Source organism: Haemaphysalis longicornis, unplaced genomic scaffold (assembly GCF_048455015.1).
Source record: "Haemaphysalis longicornis isolate Haplotype H1 unplaced genomic scaffold, Haemaphysalis longicornis Haplotype H1 scaffold_1, whole genome shotgun sequence".
NCBI classification, from domain to species: Eukaryota; Metazoa; Arthropoda; class Arachnida; order Ixodida; family Ixodidae; genus Haemaphysalis; species Haemaphysalis longicornis.
Genome location: NW_027526203.1, coordinates 457,192,309 through 457,210,624, shown reverse-complemented (window position 1 = coordinate 457,210,624; position 18,316 = coordinate 457,192,309). Strand labels below are relative to the sequence as shown.

General features: G+C 44.8%; 1 protein-coding gene across 1 annotated transcript; it reads right to left on the bottom strand.

Moving 5' to 3' along the window:
• Positions 1-4,430: 4,430 nt before the first annotated feature.
• Positions 4,431-18,150, bottom strand: Vps24 (vacuolar protein sorting 24). The gene is made up of 7 exons (XM_077687876.1): positions 18,121-18,150; positions 17,466-17,618; positions 17,316-17,376; positions 17,009-17,188; positions 16,808-16,929; positions 16,590-16,704; positions 4,431-6,432 (listed from the first exon to the last, which is right to left on the bottom strand). Exons 1-7 carry the CDS (start codon positions 18,133-18,135, stop codon positions 6,290-6,292), a joined length of 789 nt encoding a protein of 262 aa, XP_077544002.1. The 5' UTR covers positions 18,136-18,150; the 3' UTR covers positions 4,431-6,289.
• Positions 18,151-18,316: the final 166 nt, after the last annotated feature.

Below are 18,316 nucleotides of genomic sequence, written 5' to 3'. Positions count from 1 at the left end.
CCAACCGGCCCATATCGACCTCCCAGTGCTATTCTGCCGACTTCCTTTTGGTTAACCTCCAGTCCCGACAGGATATCTGACTTTAAGCAAAATACGGTATTAAAGAACGTGAGCGCCGACACCATTACCCCCTTCCAAATGCCTCGTATTACCTCCCCAAGTGTTCTATGTTTCATTAGATTACCTTTCAGTTTGAAGTGCTCATGGGCATTCAGCTAGCCTTTTCCTTCATTAAGCCACGGATGCCCAAGTATTTGTACTGATTTACTAATGGTATGGCTCCCTGTTGAATCCTTACAGGTGCTGTATTAGCTTCCTCGTTAAACACCATGGGACCAGCAGAACTTCAGTTGGGACCAGCAGGGCTATTGTGGGGACCAATGGTTGGAGACACAGAGAGAGAGAGAACAACTTTATTTGGCCAAACAAAATTGAGGCGACTACGGGCCGGATGGGGTGCTTCCCTCTTCACAAGACCCATATGCTTCCTCAGCTGCCTGGCCGCTGGAGATCAGGACGAGCTGGTCTTCCAAGGCGGGGCTGGTTAGCAAGCTCTCCCATCGCTCGTTAAGGGGTATGGGAAGGGTGGTGGAGGGTTGGATAAGGGGTGGGGGGATGGTCTTGGTGAACTTGCACTCTCCGATGACGTGCCGGAGCGTGCCCAACTGCCCACAGAAGCTACACTCTTTTTTGTATCTCTCGGGGATACATTCTGCTTTGGAGATAGGGGTGCGGGAAGGATCCTGCTTGTATTAGCCTATAGATCGTTTGCTGCGCTCTGCTGAGCGGTCTGTGCGGGTCAGGGTACCGCCGTCTGCCTTCCCTGTAGTGGCTGGTATGTCCTTGTAAGTCGTTATGGCCTGCGGCTCATGCTCGTCTGCCCGGTGTTCAAGTTCTCGGGTGAGCTGGTGGGCGAGTTCCTTGCCCTCCAGCCCCAAGCCGGTGTCCATAATTAGTTCGACTTTCTGCTCAGGTACGCGGCGTATTCCTCTCTCTAGTATTCTGAGTGCCGTCAAGACACCTGCCCTTTTCTATAGTTAGCATACGCTTTTTGCATGTCCGTGATTATTTTGCTCGCGTTAGGCAGCGTGAGCGCCAAGGCTATTGCCGCCTTTTCTGCTTCTTCCAGGAACGCCGTTTTGAGAGAGGCGCACGTCACCAGCACGTATTGCGCCGTGACCGATATCGCGGCTTGTGTCGAAAACTTGGGTAGAGAGGCGTCCGTGTAGAGGGTGACCCCCTTTGAGTCTTCTTGTTCTTCCGCTTGTCTTAGCATTTCGATGAGGGCCTTGACCCTGGTCTCTCTGCACCCGTCGTTGCGACCCGGTCTCATGTTTCTGGGCAGGGGTTTGCTTTCGATTTTCTGAGCCCAAAGCTTGGGTAAAGGTCCCATTTCTTAGGACTTGTTGGTACCCGGATGGTCACTGCTACATATAATGGCCTGCTGGAACCAGCAAATCATTAGCAGAAACCAACTAGGACTAACTACAGCTCAACTTTCTGCACAGTAACATGAATAACCTGCTCCCGAAACAAAAGGATACAAGAGAGCACTGTGTATTCGACATCAAAACGGTCGGCATAATGTCATCCGGAGTTGTTCATAAACATGAACTCGGCCACATTTCGCTGCATCGTTGTGTACATGGTACGTAGGACTCGCTGCTTCGAACTTCTTTGTTAGAGTTCGCGTGTTCTTTTATGCTGTGTACTAAATGCCTGATGACGAAAAGACACTGCCTGCATGACTGCTGTTCTGATATAATTTCGTAATGGGAATATTCAATGGCCATTGTACAAGAACCTTAACTAGGGAGTAACGAAACTGAGTCGCTGTAAAAACGAAAAGAGAAGTGTGCATGGCAGTTGCAACATTTGCTGGTGAATAAAATATATCCGAGTGCATCATGTGTAATGTGAACGCCATGCTGTTCTCGCTGGAGGCACATGCCACTGGCGATATGTTTTACCCACCAAGTGACTAAATTCTAGCTGGGACCAGCATTACATTCCCAGCTGGGACCAACAGCTTGCTGGTGCCAACTGGGACCAGCAGAAACCAGCACATTTTCTCTTTGGGATACCTTTCATCTTCTATGTAATATCTGAAAGCCAGCGTGTGTACGCTGAAAATTTCTGCCACATTATATATATGTGATTTTAATAAGTGCAGGTTTAACAAAAGTACCCTGATGAACCATCCTTTTATTTTCTCATTGCAGTGCTCCCACGCGCCAAACGCGGCGTTGGAAAAACAACGCGCACTATGGGCAGCTGATGAGTGCTGCGAGTTTTTTATTGAATAAATTAAAAAAAAAAGCCCACTAACTACAGAACAAGCATCAATGGTAGGACTACCCCTGAAGAAGGCTTTTTCGATATTTTTGTTTCAAGCAGGAACATAAAAAAACCGTTAACTTTTTGCCGCCTATAGAATGTACGCGTGTGCCTCGCCGCATTTGCTTCAGGCGCACAGTCAAGCGGGGGAAGGGAAAAACTTTCCCGGTGCCAGTCCGTCAAAGTAATTCCTCTTTAACTAGAACTCGGCATCAAAACTTTTTCTCTCCATGCATGCGCGCTATGCATTTGCCCCCCCCCATCTCAAAACGTTTTTTTCGGGGGACGGCGGATATCTCAAAATGTTGACAGAGAGGAGACAAGGCAACATCCGCTACAGGCAGGTATTAAGGACCCCGTTTGAACGCTTAGCTCCCACTACGTGCCGAACGTGTGGAGCGAGTATGCGCGGTGCGAGGTCAATGTCCCCATTACCGGAATGCTGTCTGGTGCTTACATTGTTGAGATAACTGTGGGCGACGCAGCTGATCATGCAAACAACAAGGAGCCTCCAGAAGTGCGTACAATGACAGAAACAACAAGCATATGCGGCGCCTGCTTCGCAACACGATCGAAAGTAGCAGAGGCGACCAACTATTGATGCGCTGCATTGAGCAGCTCGAGAACGCTTCTGGGATGCAGATCCCAACGCAGAACAGGCTAGCATCAAGCAGTTCTTTCTTCTGCAATTAAAAAAAAAAATTTCCTGCGAATCATTTTGCCTTTATTATGAAAGCTCCCTTGTGTGGTGGAGCTTTTGTTAGCAGCTATTTCAGTGACCCGGCCACAAATTTTGGGCACTTCACTTAACTCAAAACTCCGCTTTTCTCAAAATTTTCAGATAATTTTGTGGCTTTGAGTTAACGAGAGAGATTAGCTGGTTATCAAGAACATTTTCAGAATACACATCAGGTCAGGAAATGTGAGGGAAAGTAATTCTATGTCGGGTCATACTAGTTTAAAATTTGCACAAGCGGAGTTATAACGTTCTGCGCCTACTTTCTAAATTAGCTGCCCAAAGGCACAGGTTCGATTCCCACCTTGGCGGCTGCTTTTCTGATGCAGGAGAAAAGAACACCCGTGTGTTCGAGATTTCGGCTGGTCAAAATTAATTTGGAGCCCTCCACTGCAGTGCGGCTCATTGCCTGTACAGCATCAGCGCGTTAAACCTCATAATCAATCAATAAATCAGATGCGCGCAAGCACAAAACACCGCAGCGAGCAGCGCAAATCTTGCCCGCGCAGGCTGGGAGCTAGTGCCGAAAAGTGGCGGCTGTTCAGTGGTTGAGGACAGCGGCGCCGCCGCTACACCGGTTTTATTTTCTGCACGAAAGTCGTCCCGGCAGAACAATGGTAAATGCCACCACTCAGGCCACTCAAACTCCTTGTACACTCCAACGCAGCCTCGAGGTCCTCGAGGGCAACGAAGCGAACTGGGAACAGCGCATGGTGTAGCGTGTAGTTACCTACAGAAATGCGTGGGCCTATGAATACCAATGAACCAGCGACACTTCTAGTTCAAACCTAATTACCGTGCACCATACCTGAGAGGTCCTTTCCCACTACATAGTCTATACGGACTAAACGTGAACAACCACCTGTAACACTTCGAGTGTCACACTTTCGCTAAATACGAAAATTGTATTAATAGGTAACGCTACGGCCTTCATACGTTGACATAAAATTCCTTAAATTGCTCCTGGAAGAGATGCTTTTCAAGCAATTCATTCGTGTATAGCAGTGCAGCAGACTCTAAAGGGGCTCGGTGTATAGCACTCCGCAGTGATACATGGAGGTTTGTAGCGGTATTAATAAAACGTGCACATCCTTTGTGCTTGAGCACAGAACATGGAAAATAACAGAAAGCGAGCTTTTAAAGAACACATGTGTAGGTCTAACGTATGAACAGATTATCACAGCCTCAGAGCCTTTGTTTTGGCACGTTGAAAATATATAATCAATACTGCCATCCTGATGATGAATCGATGAAGGTCACTGAACAATATAACACTTAACAGCAGCACGCTTAACCCGGCTGCTAAGCTACTGTTCCATGTTCCACTGAGCTCCATGTTCCAGAAACAAGTGAAGTGTGGCATTTAAAACAATTTTTATTCAACAGCGTAGTAATTCCTTGGAAAAACAAAACAATCTAGTAACTCAATGCAGTGCAAGTTTTTCTCAACCCGCGAGAGCATCAAACAAGTTGCTTGTCACTTCACGGAGAGATGGGAAATCTGTTAGTTCAAAAACAATGCGCAGTACTGATGATACCCATTGCACAAGATGCAAGCTACTGCAGGCTTAATTTTCTTTGTACAAGCAGCAGCGTTCTTGTGAAGTGTGGCTGTTTTCACACTTGGCCTTGAATGCGCTAGAAGCAGATGGGTTCCAAAATGACACCCACAGGCACCTCAGGCAAGAAACTTTACACGTGCCAGTATGCTACAACAAAGACGTTCATTCGGCCTCTGGTGTGCACGGACTACCGTTTGCAAGCAAGGGCAACGCACGCACAGCTGCTGTCAAAAGTCCCCATACCATGGCACTTTATAGGGGCCGGAAAATGTAACTAAGGCGACAAAGCTAGGGAAACCATTTTCCTTGATTACTAGCCCTGTTTTAGCATGTCCTGGAAACTTCTGACAGACTATGCTACTGGCCACAAAAGCTTGCAGGAAGCGAGCACCAAATACCTACACACAGTAAGGGGCACTCTCATTTGTTGGTGAACTGTGTAGTTATACACGCATAACTGTAAATTTTACTATGTACCTACTAGAAGTTTATTTCTGAATCTTGAACAGGAATACCAGGTGCCATTCACAGCACCACCTCACCATGGCACACAGCTTTACAGTGTGGTGGTTTCATGCTACTTCAGTATATTAAATGTTACTTTATTCTGTAGTCAATGCCAACTTTTGTCCTTGTACAGGCATCGTTTGTATCATATAGTACACACATTTGCATTCTGTTAATTAAATGCTGGCCTGCTGACTTGCACAAGTGGGTAGCAACAGTTGACTGCGTCAAACTTGACGAGGACAGTGGAAAGGGGATGGCACTTTTTCAGTACACACTAAAATGTGCAAACTGGGGTAGATTGACCACAACACAGACTACACACATCTAAGTTGAACCAAATAAATTATTTAGACAATTTTTACAATGGTCCTCAGCATCCCTTCAATGACGTGCTGCAAGTTTTTGTGGCCGGTGGTGCTTTCCCCTAGTTACATGTTTAGGAGTGGAATAAAAACTTGTGGACATTGATGGCTGCCCCTTTCTCCCTGTACCATAAAACTTGTGCGTTTACACAGCATTTGTATAAATTAGTAAATGTGCGCAGAACTTTGTGTAGGGTTCGAAAGGGATCCAGTGAAGAAAATAGCTGCAAACTTCAGCAACAAGCTTTTGCATTCGAGCAGTCCGCTCGAGTGCTGCTGAAGAAATTCACATTTTGCCCATAGTAAACATATGTACTATTCAGAATGACCTTTCCTTCACTGCCCAAAGGAACCACACTGTCCACATCATTTGGCCCAAGCAAGCAGTGTGGCTTCTTTTTGGTTTCTGACTTCACAACTTTGCTTCGTGTGCACAGGACACAAATGCAAAAGCAGACAAAAACCAGGAGGAACAATGTAGACCTTGAGATGTGCCCCCACAGGCTTTTTTTCTTCTTCCACTTCAAAAGCCTGCGCAACAAGCTTTGCCTAATTTCGAACAACAGCTATCAGTGGTTCGGAACTGCATGTTTCCAGCACCAATTCCAACCTGCTGACTGCCTGCAAACAGCTTGTATGCTGCAGGAGAGAAGCTGTGCGTGCGGGTAGTACACGTTTATCACACTGCCAACAAGCTAAGACAAGGAACCATGAGACTACTGTGTCAAGATCAACTGATAACAACCACCATTCGGATATTGCCCAAGCCTTGAAGTGAGGCTTCAGCTCCGCAGAGCCTGCAACCGCTCTTGCATCTTGGTCACGTCGTCTTCGTCGTCAGATATGGCAGATGATGGACCAGCCTCTTGGATGTCTTGCGACGGTAACGACTCCGTGACAGCTGTTGGGGCCTTTCCGAGTTGCCCTGAAGAGGGAGAAAAGACGAAACTTCAGCGGACACTATTCTGACGCTGGTTATCCTGTGCACGCTATTTTTTGAAGATGCAGTAGCCCCCCTCCCCCTCCACAGTAATTCCAAAGTTTTAGCTGTGCACATCTAGTATCAGTCAGAATTCATGACTGATGCATGGTGAAGGCGACAGCAGTTAATTTGTACCACCTGGGCACTCTGTGTACACATAGGAATGTTTCTTCAAGTTATTATAAGGCAAAAGCAGTATTCTGGTGAGCATGTTCCCCAGAATGCTGCTGTGTCCCAGAACCCAGCAAACAATTTTTAGTTTTGAGTTACCTGCAGATACTAGAGCTTTAATTAGGTGATTGAGGGCAATTCTTTTTGTTGGTTTAAAGGAATGTAAAGCTTTACCATACCACACTTAGCGAAGTGAAAGTGCTGCTATTTTTGTGCAATGTCTCCGAGTTTTAAAGGTTTGGACCATGTGCAGGACATGCCACAATTGAAGAACTCTTCGAATATCTGTGTAAAAGGCAGTGAGAGGGTATTTGTGTTGCAACTGTGGAAACTGCTGTGCTACCAGTTCTCTGGGTGCATTTCATTTGCCGGTATGTTGAAACAAATATCACACGCAATAGGGGACAGCTCCTACGGTGGGACTACATCAGAAATGGATTACTTTAATCTATCGCTTAACAAAACTGCTAATTCGTCTACATAGGCTCTCATGTGCAAGGAGAAAGGAGGAGGTATTGATGGACGTTTTGAGTATGCAAGAACAGATGAGGTATCATTTACAATAAAAGCATATGGGTGATACGGGTGATTAGACATAGAAGTCGTCTTAATGGCATACACCAGTGATGTGTAAGTGCGCTTGTTTTCGAGGCTCCACTTTAAACTCTCTACATGAAAACTTTCACCAGGGCTCACCTGGAAAGCTCCGGTTGCAAGACGGAGCCCCAGGTGCAATACTGGGTCTAACATTTTTAATGCGCTTTTACACGCTGACCCATATACACTACCGTAATCCAAACAGGACCCTACAAGGCTTGTAAAAACTTGAAGCAACAGTTGTCTGCTCCATAGGAGAGGTGTGAGAGCACCTTCAGAATGTTCATTGTTTTTAAAGGGGCCATGAAGACAAAATGCAAGTTTGGTTCAAGATTGCCTCGTTAGAATCATGCTGACCCCACTTTCAATGTTTGGTGCTCATTTGGTGCTCATCGCGTTCGAGAGTAGGCAGATTTAAGGTGTTCGTGAAGGCAGTAAGGCATTAAAGGAGCCACGAAGACAAAACACAAGTCTGGTTCATTCAAAAGATTGCCTCGTTAGAATCAAACTAACACCACTTTCAACGTAAACTTCGGTCAAACAAGCTATACAATTAGGAAAAAAGGGAATGGCCATGCGACCCACTAGCTCATTTCCTGCAACAGAACCTATAATGTCATACCAGACAGCTCTGCGATTGGCGGCGGCCGGAAAAAGTAAACACAAATTAGGCAGAGCTTATAAGCTCGCCGAACGAGCTATTTGCACTTAAATTTAAGGCACATTCTTCTTATATCAGTACGAATGGCGGGACAAACAGTGGAAGTTACGAAAGCACACGTAAACATAGAAGTACCAATGCGTACTGCTGTTGGTACTGTGCACACTATGCTTGGTTTAGATGCACAGAACTGCGGGGCTTTGGGGTTGTCTCAGACGACACTGGCCGACTGGCGCAAGCGACGGTGTCTTACGTGGCCATATTTGCCGAGCGAGCACCATGTTTCGCGAAACGATTATTTTCCACATGAACAAAAACAAGTCAGGTTTAAATACAATCACAAACAAACCAAAGGCAGAAAACGGCTTGCCGCAGTGTGGTGGCACTATCTAGGTTGACTAACAGTAAACAAGTCTCCGCTCCACACCAAGTTTAGCTGAAAGGCCTGTTCTTATGATGTCATTGCAAACGTCAATCAAACACACGTTTTGGCACGAGCATCACAATTTTAGCTTCACTTGATTAATCTTGCAGTAAATGAAGCATCGTGTGCTTCCGGACAAGCGCTGAGGGCAATATACATCACGAAATATTTCGAATAAAACAAACTCGTATTTTGCTTTCATGGCCCCTTGAAGCATTTTTGTTTAAGCTTTTTAATGTGGGGAATGAATGTAAATTTCTCATTGAGTACTATGCCTGAAAACTTGTGTTCTTTTAGTACAGGGATTAACACACTATTGAGCTGAATATCAGGACCAGGGTGAATCCCACATCTCCTTGAGAATACAGCGCAAACACTCTTTCCTGGGTTCAGTTTGAAATCAAACCGTTGTGGTCTACCCAGCTAGCGAGATTGTTGATACCAAGTTGGGCTTGGCGTTCGGAAACTGACAGGTTACATGATTTAAAGGATATCTGAATGCCGTCTACATACATAAATAAGGAAATGGTTGGTGGTAATGCCTTTTGGAGCAAGTTCATCGTAACGATAAACAATGTGCAACTTCAAACTCCACCTTAAGGCACACCATTTTCCTGCACATGCATCCTCAAAAGAGTTGAACTAACTTTAACACGACATATTCTCTCAGACCCGCAACTAGCAGGCGTGTTCAACATGTTACCTAACACACCAAAGGACTTAAAGGGGCCATGCAGACAAAACACGTTTGGTTCATTCGAAAAAAATTGCGTCGTTAGAATCATACTGACACCACTTTTAATGTAAACTTCGCTTAAATAAGCTCCATAATTAGGAAAAAAAAGGAATGGCCATGCGAATCACACGCTCATTTCCCGCACTAGAACCTATAACGTTATATGCACAGCCGTCCGATTGGCTGAGGCCGGCAAAAGCAAACGCAAGTTAGGCAGGCCTTATAAGCTTGCAGAACGAGCTATTTACACTTAAGTGTAATTCATATTCATTTCACAGTAGTAAGGATGGTGGGGTGAAATAATGGAAGTTGTGAAAGTACACGTAAACACAGACATAAACATAAACACACATAAACATAGTACACACTGGTACTTCTAAACGTAAACAGACGTGCCAGTGTGTACTGCTGTTGGTGCTGCATGCACTATGCTTTTTCTGCCCAGCGGTGCGATGCTTGGGGGTTGTCTCAAGCGACACCGGCTGACTGGTGTAACTGACACGGTCTTACGTGACCACATTTGCCGAACATACCCTATGTTTCACGAAACGGTTACTACCTACCGTAACAAAAACAAGCCAGGTGCAAATACAAAATTTAAACTTAAATTGATTGATTTCTCAGCGAACAAAGCATCACTTTCTGCCAGAAAAGAGCTGGGGGCACTATAAACACCAAATCTTTCGAATAAAACAAACGTGTATTTTGTCAGCATGGCCCCTATGAAGGGACACTGAAGTGAATTTGTCAAGCTCCTGTTTTTGCTTGCACTGCGTAGACCGGCTCAAATAAACACACTTTTCACCGTTTATCTGGGCGATAAGGCGCTATTTATTTTATAAAGCCTGAAAAAAGAACGACTACCATGCGTGGTTTGCGGAGGCCGCCCCAACTAACAAAAATGACGTCAATACAAAGTGCAACGTGATTGGACGATGTCCAAGATTAGAAATTAAACCAGTTTTGGTTCTGTGAAACAACACGCTTAGCATCCAACGGTATCGTTGGCTGGGCATTCTCGATATCTCAGTAATCGGCACACCATGCTTCTGCCATGCTGTCGGCTGTAAATTGCGTCCGATAAGCTTACCAGCACTGCTTTGAATAGTAACAATCACTAGCCTAGGCATGCGCAGTGGATGAACGCCCTCCACGTGCTCCACCTTTGGAGCTTGCTTGGCTCATGCCTGTATCGTAAGAGGCATGTTCGCACCAGGCCAAGGGTCAGCTGATCTGGGACTGTGCCCGCAAGCAGTCGGTGCTAATAGCAACACCACACCAACGAGAATGCGCGAGTGCGCCAGTGTCAGACTGCCCGCATTCTGCGAACTTGCTCGTGGAGCAATGAACGTTACAGCGCAAAAATGGTGAATTTAGTACAGAAAACATTGCCTAAAAACAAATAAATCACTTTAAAAAAAACACGTGCTATTGGGGATTCGATTGGGCAGACGTGACAGGTGCCTGTCACGTCTGCCACCATATTCGTCTTCATAGTGCTAAGTCTCCCGTTAAAGAAAGTGCCCCGTGCGGGGAGAGTGCTTGGTGAGCATGGTGGCACTGCACAACTGTGATTGCGATTGGTCTCTTATTTAATATTGTAAAGGTGCCAAGTGAACTTATGGTGGCCTGCTTGGAATGTGGATCCCTTGAAAGGTTGGTGATCCTGCCTGATAACCATCAAAGGGACACGAGTCAGTTGTAAACATTTTCCCATTATTTTACAAGATTAAAATCTAGGATGCGTTGGCCATGTTCTGGGCTTTTTCAACTAATTTACATGCGCTTTTTAATAAACAAGGTGCACTCGAAAGTACCCTGTCCCTTGCACCATACTCCCCACTAATTTGCTGACTTTGGCTGCGACAACACGCTCACAAGTCTGCAAGACTAAATTTAACGGGTCGCTGGCACGTTTAATCTGTACAAACTGCATGTGAATGAAGAAATATCGATATAAGCCATGAAATAAGTGAAAAACTAAAATTTTAAGGGTTGAGATAGCATGAAAACACATCCCAGACCATCGTGATGTCCTTTCGGTAGTTGGTGCGGCGTAGAGTGCAAAGGAAAATTATGGGCTCAATAAGAAAGGATGGAACTATATCTAGCACTAGTCCTGTTCGTTATTAATGTCCATCATATGTTTTGTGTCTTTTCTTTGTTTCTGTAAACATAAACCAACTCATTTATGGCACGAGTTATTACGTCAGTTACAAATATTATGCACCAAGCCCCGAAACTAGGTCTTTAAGCCTAAGTGTCAGTGAAGGTGCAGGCCAACGAGATAATGCAGCAATAAAGGATGGAAATATATTATTTATTTTCATTTCGCAGAGGACGAGCATTTTTTGAGCCTGTCCATTCGAGCTTTTTTTACCTTCAGGTGGTAATGATAACAGCAGAGCAGGCACATTTTACCTTTCGAAACCAGACTGGCAAGCAGCAAGAATTTTCCTGGTGTATGCCACTGGTCTGTGGTGTTTGGCACAATGCTTATGCCACTACACCACATCATAGTTTGCTATAGGCACAAAAGTTATGGGAAGCAGATTATCGCTGGGAGAACTCAAATGAGTAATAGCTACTGGACGCATCTAGCACTGCTTTCATGGTACAAGCACCTATGTTATGCTTTCATGATAGAAATGCACACAATTGTGCTATATCACAGAGATGATGGGCCGTATCCTGAGTCCCTCCTCCACTCTGTTTGCTTCCTCCACTCAGCTGAGGGGAGGATTCCGCAATGCATATGCACGGGGAAACCGATTTCAAGGATCTCCTCCACTGGAGCTCGAGTGGAGGAAGGACTCAGAAAACCAGGGTATGCCTCTGCATTTCACGCATTCAAATAAGTTCAGTATTCAGACTTCACAGTCATCATACAGTCCTAAGTTTAGTCTCAAAGTGCAATACAAGTCTCAGAGAAGTACCTTTTAAAGGGTTCTTATGACACATCTTTTCAAACCCTTCCATGTATGTGTGACAGTCCTAAGCTTTGGGTGACACAAGTCTCAGAGGAGTACCTTGAGAGGGTACTCCCCTAAAGGCCAGTTCCCACTTGCAATACGAGCGAGCGATTTTGGCCTTTATTACCGATTGGTGTAACTTAAGTCACCCAAGACACAGCAACTAGAGTGATTGGTTTCAATCCATTTTAGCTGCCCCTGTCAATTTTGTAGCGGAACAGGGAGGCTGACGTCACAAGATTGCCAGGTGTCACATCTTGCCAAAGCAGCCAGATATTAGGTCTCTTCGATTTGGCCTGCACTTTCTGCATCAGTTTAGGATGAGTTCAGCCAGTTCAGTGCAGGCGCCGCCACTGCAGAGCAGGTCCTGCACTTTAGTCGTCTGCTTCTGCACCTCCTCCCTGGGAGGTGCAGGGAAAGCCGTGAACTCATCCTGCACTCCCTGCACCGTCGGTAAATCGAAGAGAAAAGTCCAGGCGCCGCGCGCTGCACTCGAAAATCGAAGAGGTGAGTGCTGCACTACCTGAATAAGTGCAGCGAGTGCAGCAAAATCGAAGACACCTATTATTTACTGGGAGGACATGGCAACGAAAAAGCAAAAGTGTACGCTGCACGCGTCAAATTCAGTTATCTCTGGTGATTGAGTGCTGCCGCAAACAACTGCCATGCCATTCTCTGTTGAGGCGATGAATACAATTAGTAAAAAATTATCCATTTCTGTTTCACAAGTGCAACGACACAAATTTCCATGATCATGTCTTTGAGAAAATTGGTGCGAGGTTGGAGTACTGAGCAGTACGTGCACATATGGAGTGTTTTTGTGAGGCCTAGTTCCAAAGCCACTTTCGAACAATCGTAGACACGCACTACTACTAGCATGAGCCAGAAACTGAGCAAAACTCCCAATGAGTGAAGCTGCCAAAAGCAAAGGCTCCACCATGTCAAAACTGCAGCTTCTGCAAAGTCTTATTCATAACCCAGAAACAATAACTAGAAGAAAAAAAATGCCGCAACTGTCGCCCGTGCCACATTCATGCAAGAGGGAGCGCCTCGGTGGTGGTTGCTCCAGTCACATCGCCAAGTGGGAACAGAGTCTTAAAACTTTTTTTATCTCATACACGCACGTGTGGGTGTGTGTGCGTGGGGAGGGGGAATCTGGCTGCATAGTTTAATTCCACACCTGCACTCCTCACCCATTCACAATGAGTCTGAAGCCTTCATTTGTGTCTAAAGCATGGAAGAACGGAAAACGCTCTGCGCCGTTTGCAGCCACCTCATGAACTACTGCAGTGATGTTACGCTGGTTTCCAATAGGGTTTGGTGCTTTCCCCGATTCCAAATGTTGGCGTTTTCATCAGTTCTTGTTGGCTTCTTGTTATTTTATAGACAGCTTGTGCCAATTAAAGTGGTTGCAGTCCCGTAATAAATTCCACCTGGCTTACTTGCCAGTGTGCCCTCACAGCAGAGGTGACATCAGCAAGAAAAGTGGCAAGAGGGAAACGGCACTATTGAACACAATTTTCATGTGGAAAAATAGATAAAAATCTGCGGGACAAACTCTAAAATAAACTACATATTCTGGAATTTAACCTAATAAAGGTAGCTAGGCAATATTTATAACTCTCCCCAGTGCACCTTTAACCCCTTAAGGGCTGATTAAGCAAAATAATTATGTTCCAAAATGGCCAATTTTTTTAATGATGTGATATTCTTCAAAAACGCACTGAAAACAAAAAATATCATCGAAAAAATTTTACGGCATATTATAAAGTTTTATTGGTCATTCTTCGCTCCACATAATACACTATACTTGGGGCACATCAGATGTATTTACAAATAAATTTCTGCAAATCCAAAAAGTAAAGGTTGGGTTTCAATTGCCGTGCAGATAATGCACTATTCCTTGACAGTTCCCCTGAAGCTAGGTGATGCTACCATCTGTGTGGTAGCATTCAGAGCGTGGCACTGAGCATTGAGCCTCCTCAGTATCTATCGGGTACCATTCACGGGAGCTGCCCATCATATCATCGCGGTTGTCTTCCCGTTCAAAGTCGCTGTCCGTAAAAATGTCATCACTATCTGCTTTACTCGAAGAATCAAACACACCGCTGCCATCCTGATCGCTATCGCTTTCATCACCTGAAGAAGACAAATTTATCGCACCAGAACGCAGCACGGATGAAGCCATGTTTGTAAAATGTGCGGGAAACAAGCCACCCATTCCGCCATCTAGTGTGTAAACTCTCATTGAATACAAGCGCCAATGGCAGACCCCGTGCTGCCATCTATGTTGTAAATAGAAAAGCACCGTTTGACGAGCTGGGCTCGTCACAAGCCTCTTGTAGCATTGCAAGAGACCCATGACGACCATAGCTCGTCATAAGCAAAATACTGGCAACTGCTCATGACATTCGCTACAGCATACGACAGTCGGCATTGTACACATGGAACGCATTAAGTTAAAGGAGCACCAATTCCAAAAGTAGCAAAAATTGAAAGATCACGACGATCAGATCTGTCATTGCAACCAGCAGGTGTATCACAGGACGTAAAATTTCCGCCAAGTGCACCAAAATTTGCACCAAATTTCTGCCAAGTGCACCAAAAGCATGTAGACACAAATATGTATGCAGATTTTTATGTTCAACTTCTTCACTTAAGTGTTTTCTGGTCAAACACTTTTAAAGGGGCCATGAAAACAAAATACAACTTCATTTAATTTAAAACAACACGGCTTTAGTACCTCACTTAACCTCATTCCAACCACGAAATACATTTTCTAACTGAAAAAAAAAAAAAAAAAAGAATGCAGCTAGAATTAAAGAACTTTCAAATTTCACGCCACAGTGACATGTTATGGGCAGGAGTGACATCATATGGGCCAGCACTAAAAACAATGTTCAGACTGTTAACTGCATGTTAGCATTCAAATGGTGCGATCAAACGGGACTACAATCGCCTAGTCATGTGTATTAGCAATGGCTCAGCTCGGCGGCTGCCAATCGCACAATCCAGATTCTGTAACATCATACAAGAGTTGCCAGAAAGTGGCTAGGGAGTCGCCACTGCTCCACAAGTTTTCATTAATATCTACATTATTTGTAGCAAGTTTGCAATAAAGCTGGTATCACTGTTATCGGGAAAAAGAAGTCTTTCTAATAAACCAAACTTGTATTTTGTCTTCATGGCCCCTTTAAGTGCCTTGTCATTCAATCACAATCTACCCAAAATGTGTTGCAGGGTTTAAACAAATACCATTTTTGTCCCGAAGCCAAGTTTTTCCCGAAGAGCAGTTCCTATGGTCTATTATAACAATGCTATCAGCGACTGCATTTACTTGGTTATTTACCAATCTAATAAATGCTTCTTTCCATCTCAGCTAGATCACCCTTGTTTTCTGCACGGAACAGTAGAGCCCTCTACCAGAGCAAAATCAAAACACGTTACGTCGATAGGCTTAAGAGTGAAACGTTGCGTACAAATTGTCATTTCATAAGTCTCTTGTCTCTGTTTTATACCCCGGCTACACTAGGGTCCGAATGTCATTTAAACTAAATGTCATTTGACTCAAATGGGGTGCTTCGAATGCCATTCAGAATACGCCGTGCTGCACTACAATTTCGATGGCATTTGAAAGCTTTAACAATCGCTCGCCGTGCTGCATGGCGCTGCTTCTGTCGAGTTCTGTTTTTACACAATAATGCAACAATCAAATTTATCAGCAATCTTCGGCATTAAAATGATGCCAAACTATCAATAACGTAAGCTTTGACATGGTTTTTGCTTAATTCTGAATTGCAATCGAGGTTTTTTTGTGCTGTCTGGCCACACAGGTTTGTCTCTTGCTCACACTGATGCTGAGAGTACGGCCTTATTACATCTTGATATCACGATTTAAGTGAACGAGAAGTAAACTAAGCCCCACAATTACGAATATTTTGTTTGTTTTAAGCACTCCAGTAATGTATTTGTTTATTCTGACTTGGAACGCCGTGTGAGAGAGTGCTAGAAATGGCATTTGATAGCCCCAAATGTCTCTCTGGGAGCTCATTTGGCTCGAATGTCATTTGAGCCGAATGGCATTTCAAAACCCAGTGGAGCAGCACAACTTCGCATTTGAGTCAAATGACATTTGGTTCAAATGACATTCGGACGCTAGTGTAGCATGGGTATTAGCTTGAAACATATTATAAACAGTATTTCTTTATTGTTGTGTGCAAATAATGCAAGTTGCATGATTGTGATTTAGTGTCATGGTTACCAGCATTCTTTTTGGCCGCATACTTAATCCGGTGAGGCTGGTGGATCTGAAAATTCTGGTTTCAAATATTCTACGACCTCGTCAGCAAAGCCGTTTCGCTTCAAGGTGTTTTAAGTGATGCCTTTTTGTATGGGATAGAGAACATATACTTCTCAAAAAATAGATGGGCAGTCTCTTGAACTAGCAAAGCATCGTTTATTCTATTTATATATATAAAAAAAAGCTTGAACCTGCGATTACGTAGGTTGACTGCTCAAGCATACTCATGCAGGGCTCACCTGCTGTCAGCTCCCACAAGACTTTGTCAACTTCTTCCTCAGCCTCTTCCTCCAGTCCCTCCTGGTCGTCCAGGCCTTCCATGGTGTCGTCGAGCATTTCCTCTATGATCCCTGCCTTTACAAAGGATACACACAAAAATAGCCCCATTACCGCGTGCTTTTAACACAAAACCCGCGTTATGCTAGCATCTCAGGATTATCTGTTCAAAAGCACTCACTCGCATCATTTCCTTTGAAAGGTCTCGCATCGTTTGCGCCACTTCTGGAACTTTGATGAGCTGCTGCATGCTCTTCATAACCTCGGTGCTCCTCTGCATTGAGCCTGCCAACCGAAGTGTCGCTGGAAACGAAACTCGGGTAAGAGGCAGCTATGACCAGCGCCGCTAAGCTGTGGAAAAGGGCAGAGGCCATCGAGTTACCCAGCTGGTGATTCATGCTCATCACGACGCTGTTCAGCTGCGCCTTGGAAGCATGGATCCGGTTGATGGCTTTGCGAGCCCGGAGCACTTCTTTAGCCAGGATGAGGCACACTTCTTTGTCATTCTTTTTTGCAGCTTCTTTCAGCGATTTTTTCACGCCTTCCTCTTGTCGCTGAATAGCTGCCGAGATGTGGTCAATCAGGAGAAACAGTTCAATATTTTACGTTCAACTCCTGCTCAGATAAAATGACATGCAGCGGAAAAGCTATGTGGCACAAGAAAAATCACAGGGCGACAAGCAGCAAACCTCTGATCTGGCGATCAAGCTGGTAACCTTCTTTTCTGAGCTTAGACGTCCATTCTCGGACCTACAACAGAACAACGCCAACGCTAAAATGAGCACTTCCCGTTACTATTCACTTGCACGTATGATCAATTAAAAATTTACAACCAGTACCTGTTCTTTTGGTGACCGCTCTGGCGTTTTTCCGAAGAGCCCCATATCCTGTTCTAGCACGTTTAATACCACAAAGATCACATAAACGGTGCTATCGGCCACTTCTTGCTGGCGATTGACGCAGCCACAGGCCACAACAGCACGGATTTGCGGCTGCAAACAGGAAGATGGCAATACAGCACAGCAGCGGAAACTTCCGGTCATTTGGTGGGGCGGCGGCCACTGGCGGCGCCGTCGCACCATGAACAGCACATTGTCGTCTGCTTCCATCTGGCTCTCTCTCTGCTGTATCTTTGCGTTTACTTGATACCTAATTCTTGTCTGCGCCGCACCTTACTTTTGCAAAAATTTGATCATGATAAAAGTTTCAAACGATAGAGCCATTCACACACGCCGCTTAATTTAAATACGTCGTCATTGAGCGTGTGTCATACGGTGGGATAAAAGTTTCTTCCCATATGCCTTCCGCACGGCAGTACGTGCTTTTTTTTACGTCGTTGTTGAAGATGCATAAAAACACTTACGCTGTACGGAGAAAGATATTAGAGTTCAGAATAGAACAAACTTGAAACCGGGTTGAGGAAGAGGAGTGTTGGAGACCGCAAGCACTTGGTCTCCTTGATTAAATGTCATTAAATTTGGACTGACAACTTACCGAAAGCAGCTTCATTTTTTTTTTTTTTACTGCGTCGTACCTCCTCGAGAATTCCTCGTGTCGGGCTACGTCAGCAGAACATGCTTTACGGCAAAGCGAACTTTCACGCGAATGATATGTTGAGCTCTTAATCTAATATGTAAAAATTCTGGGGGAAAATTGTAACGCGATTGGCCGCCAAGGTGCATACGACTCT

Bases quoted from the DNA above. Each gene is read 5' to 3' on its own strand.
- Vps24 (XM_077687876.1), bottom strand. The intron at 16,930-17,008 runs GTAACTCGATGG...TTTCGTTTCCAG, and splicing joins GAGCATGAATCACCAGCTGG to CGACACTTCGGTTGGCAGGC. The intron at 6,433-16,589 runs GTGAGCCCTGCA...CTCCCTCTTCAG, and splicing joins CTTGTGGGAGCTGACAGCAG to GGCAACTCGGAAAGGCCCCA.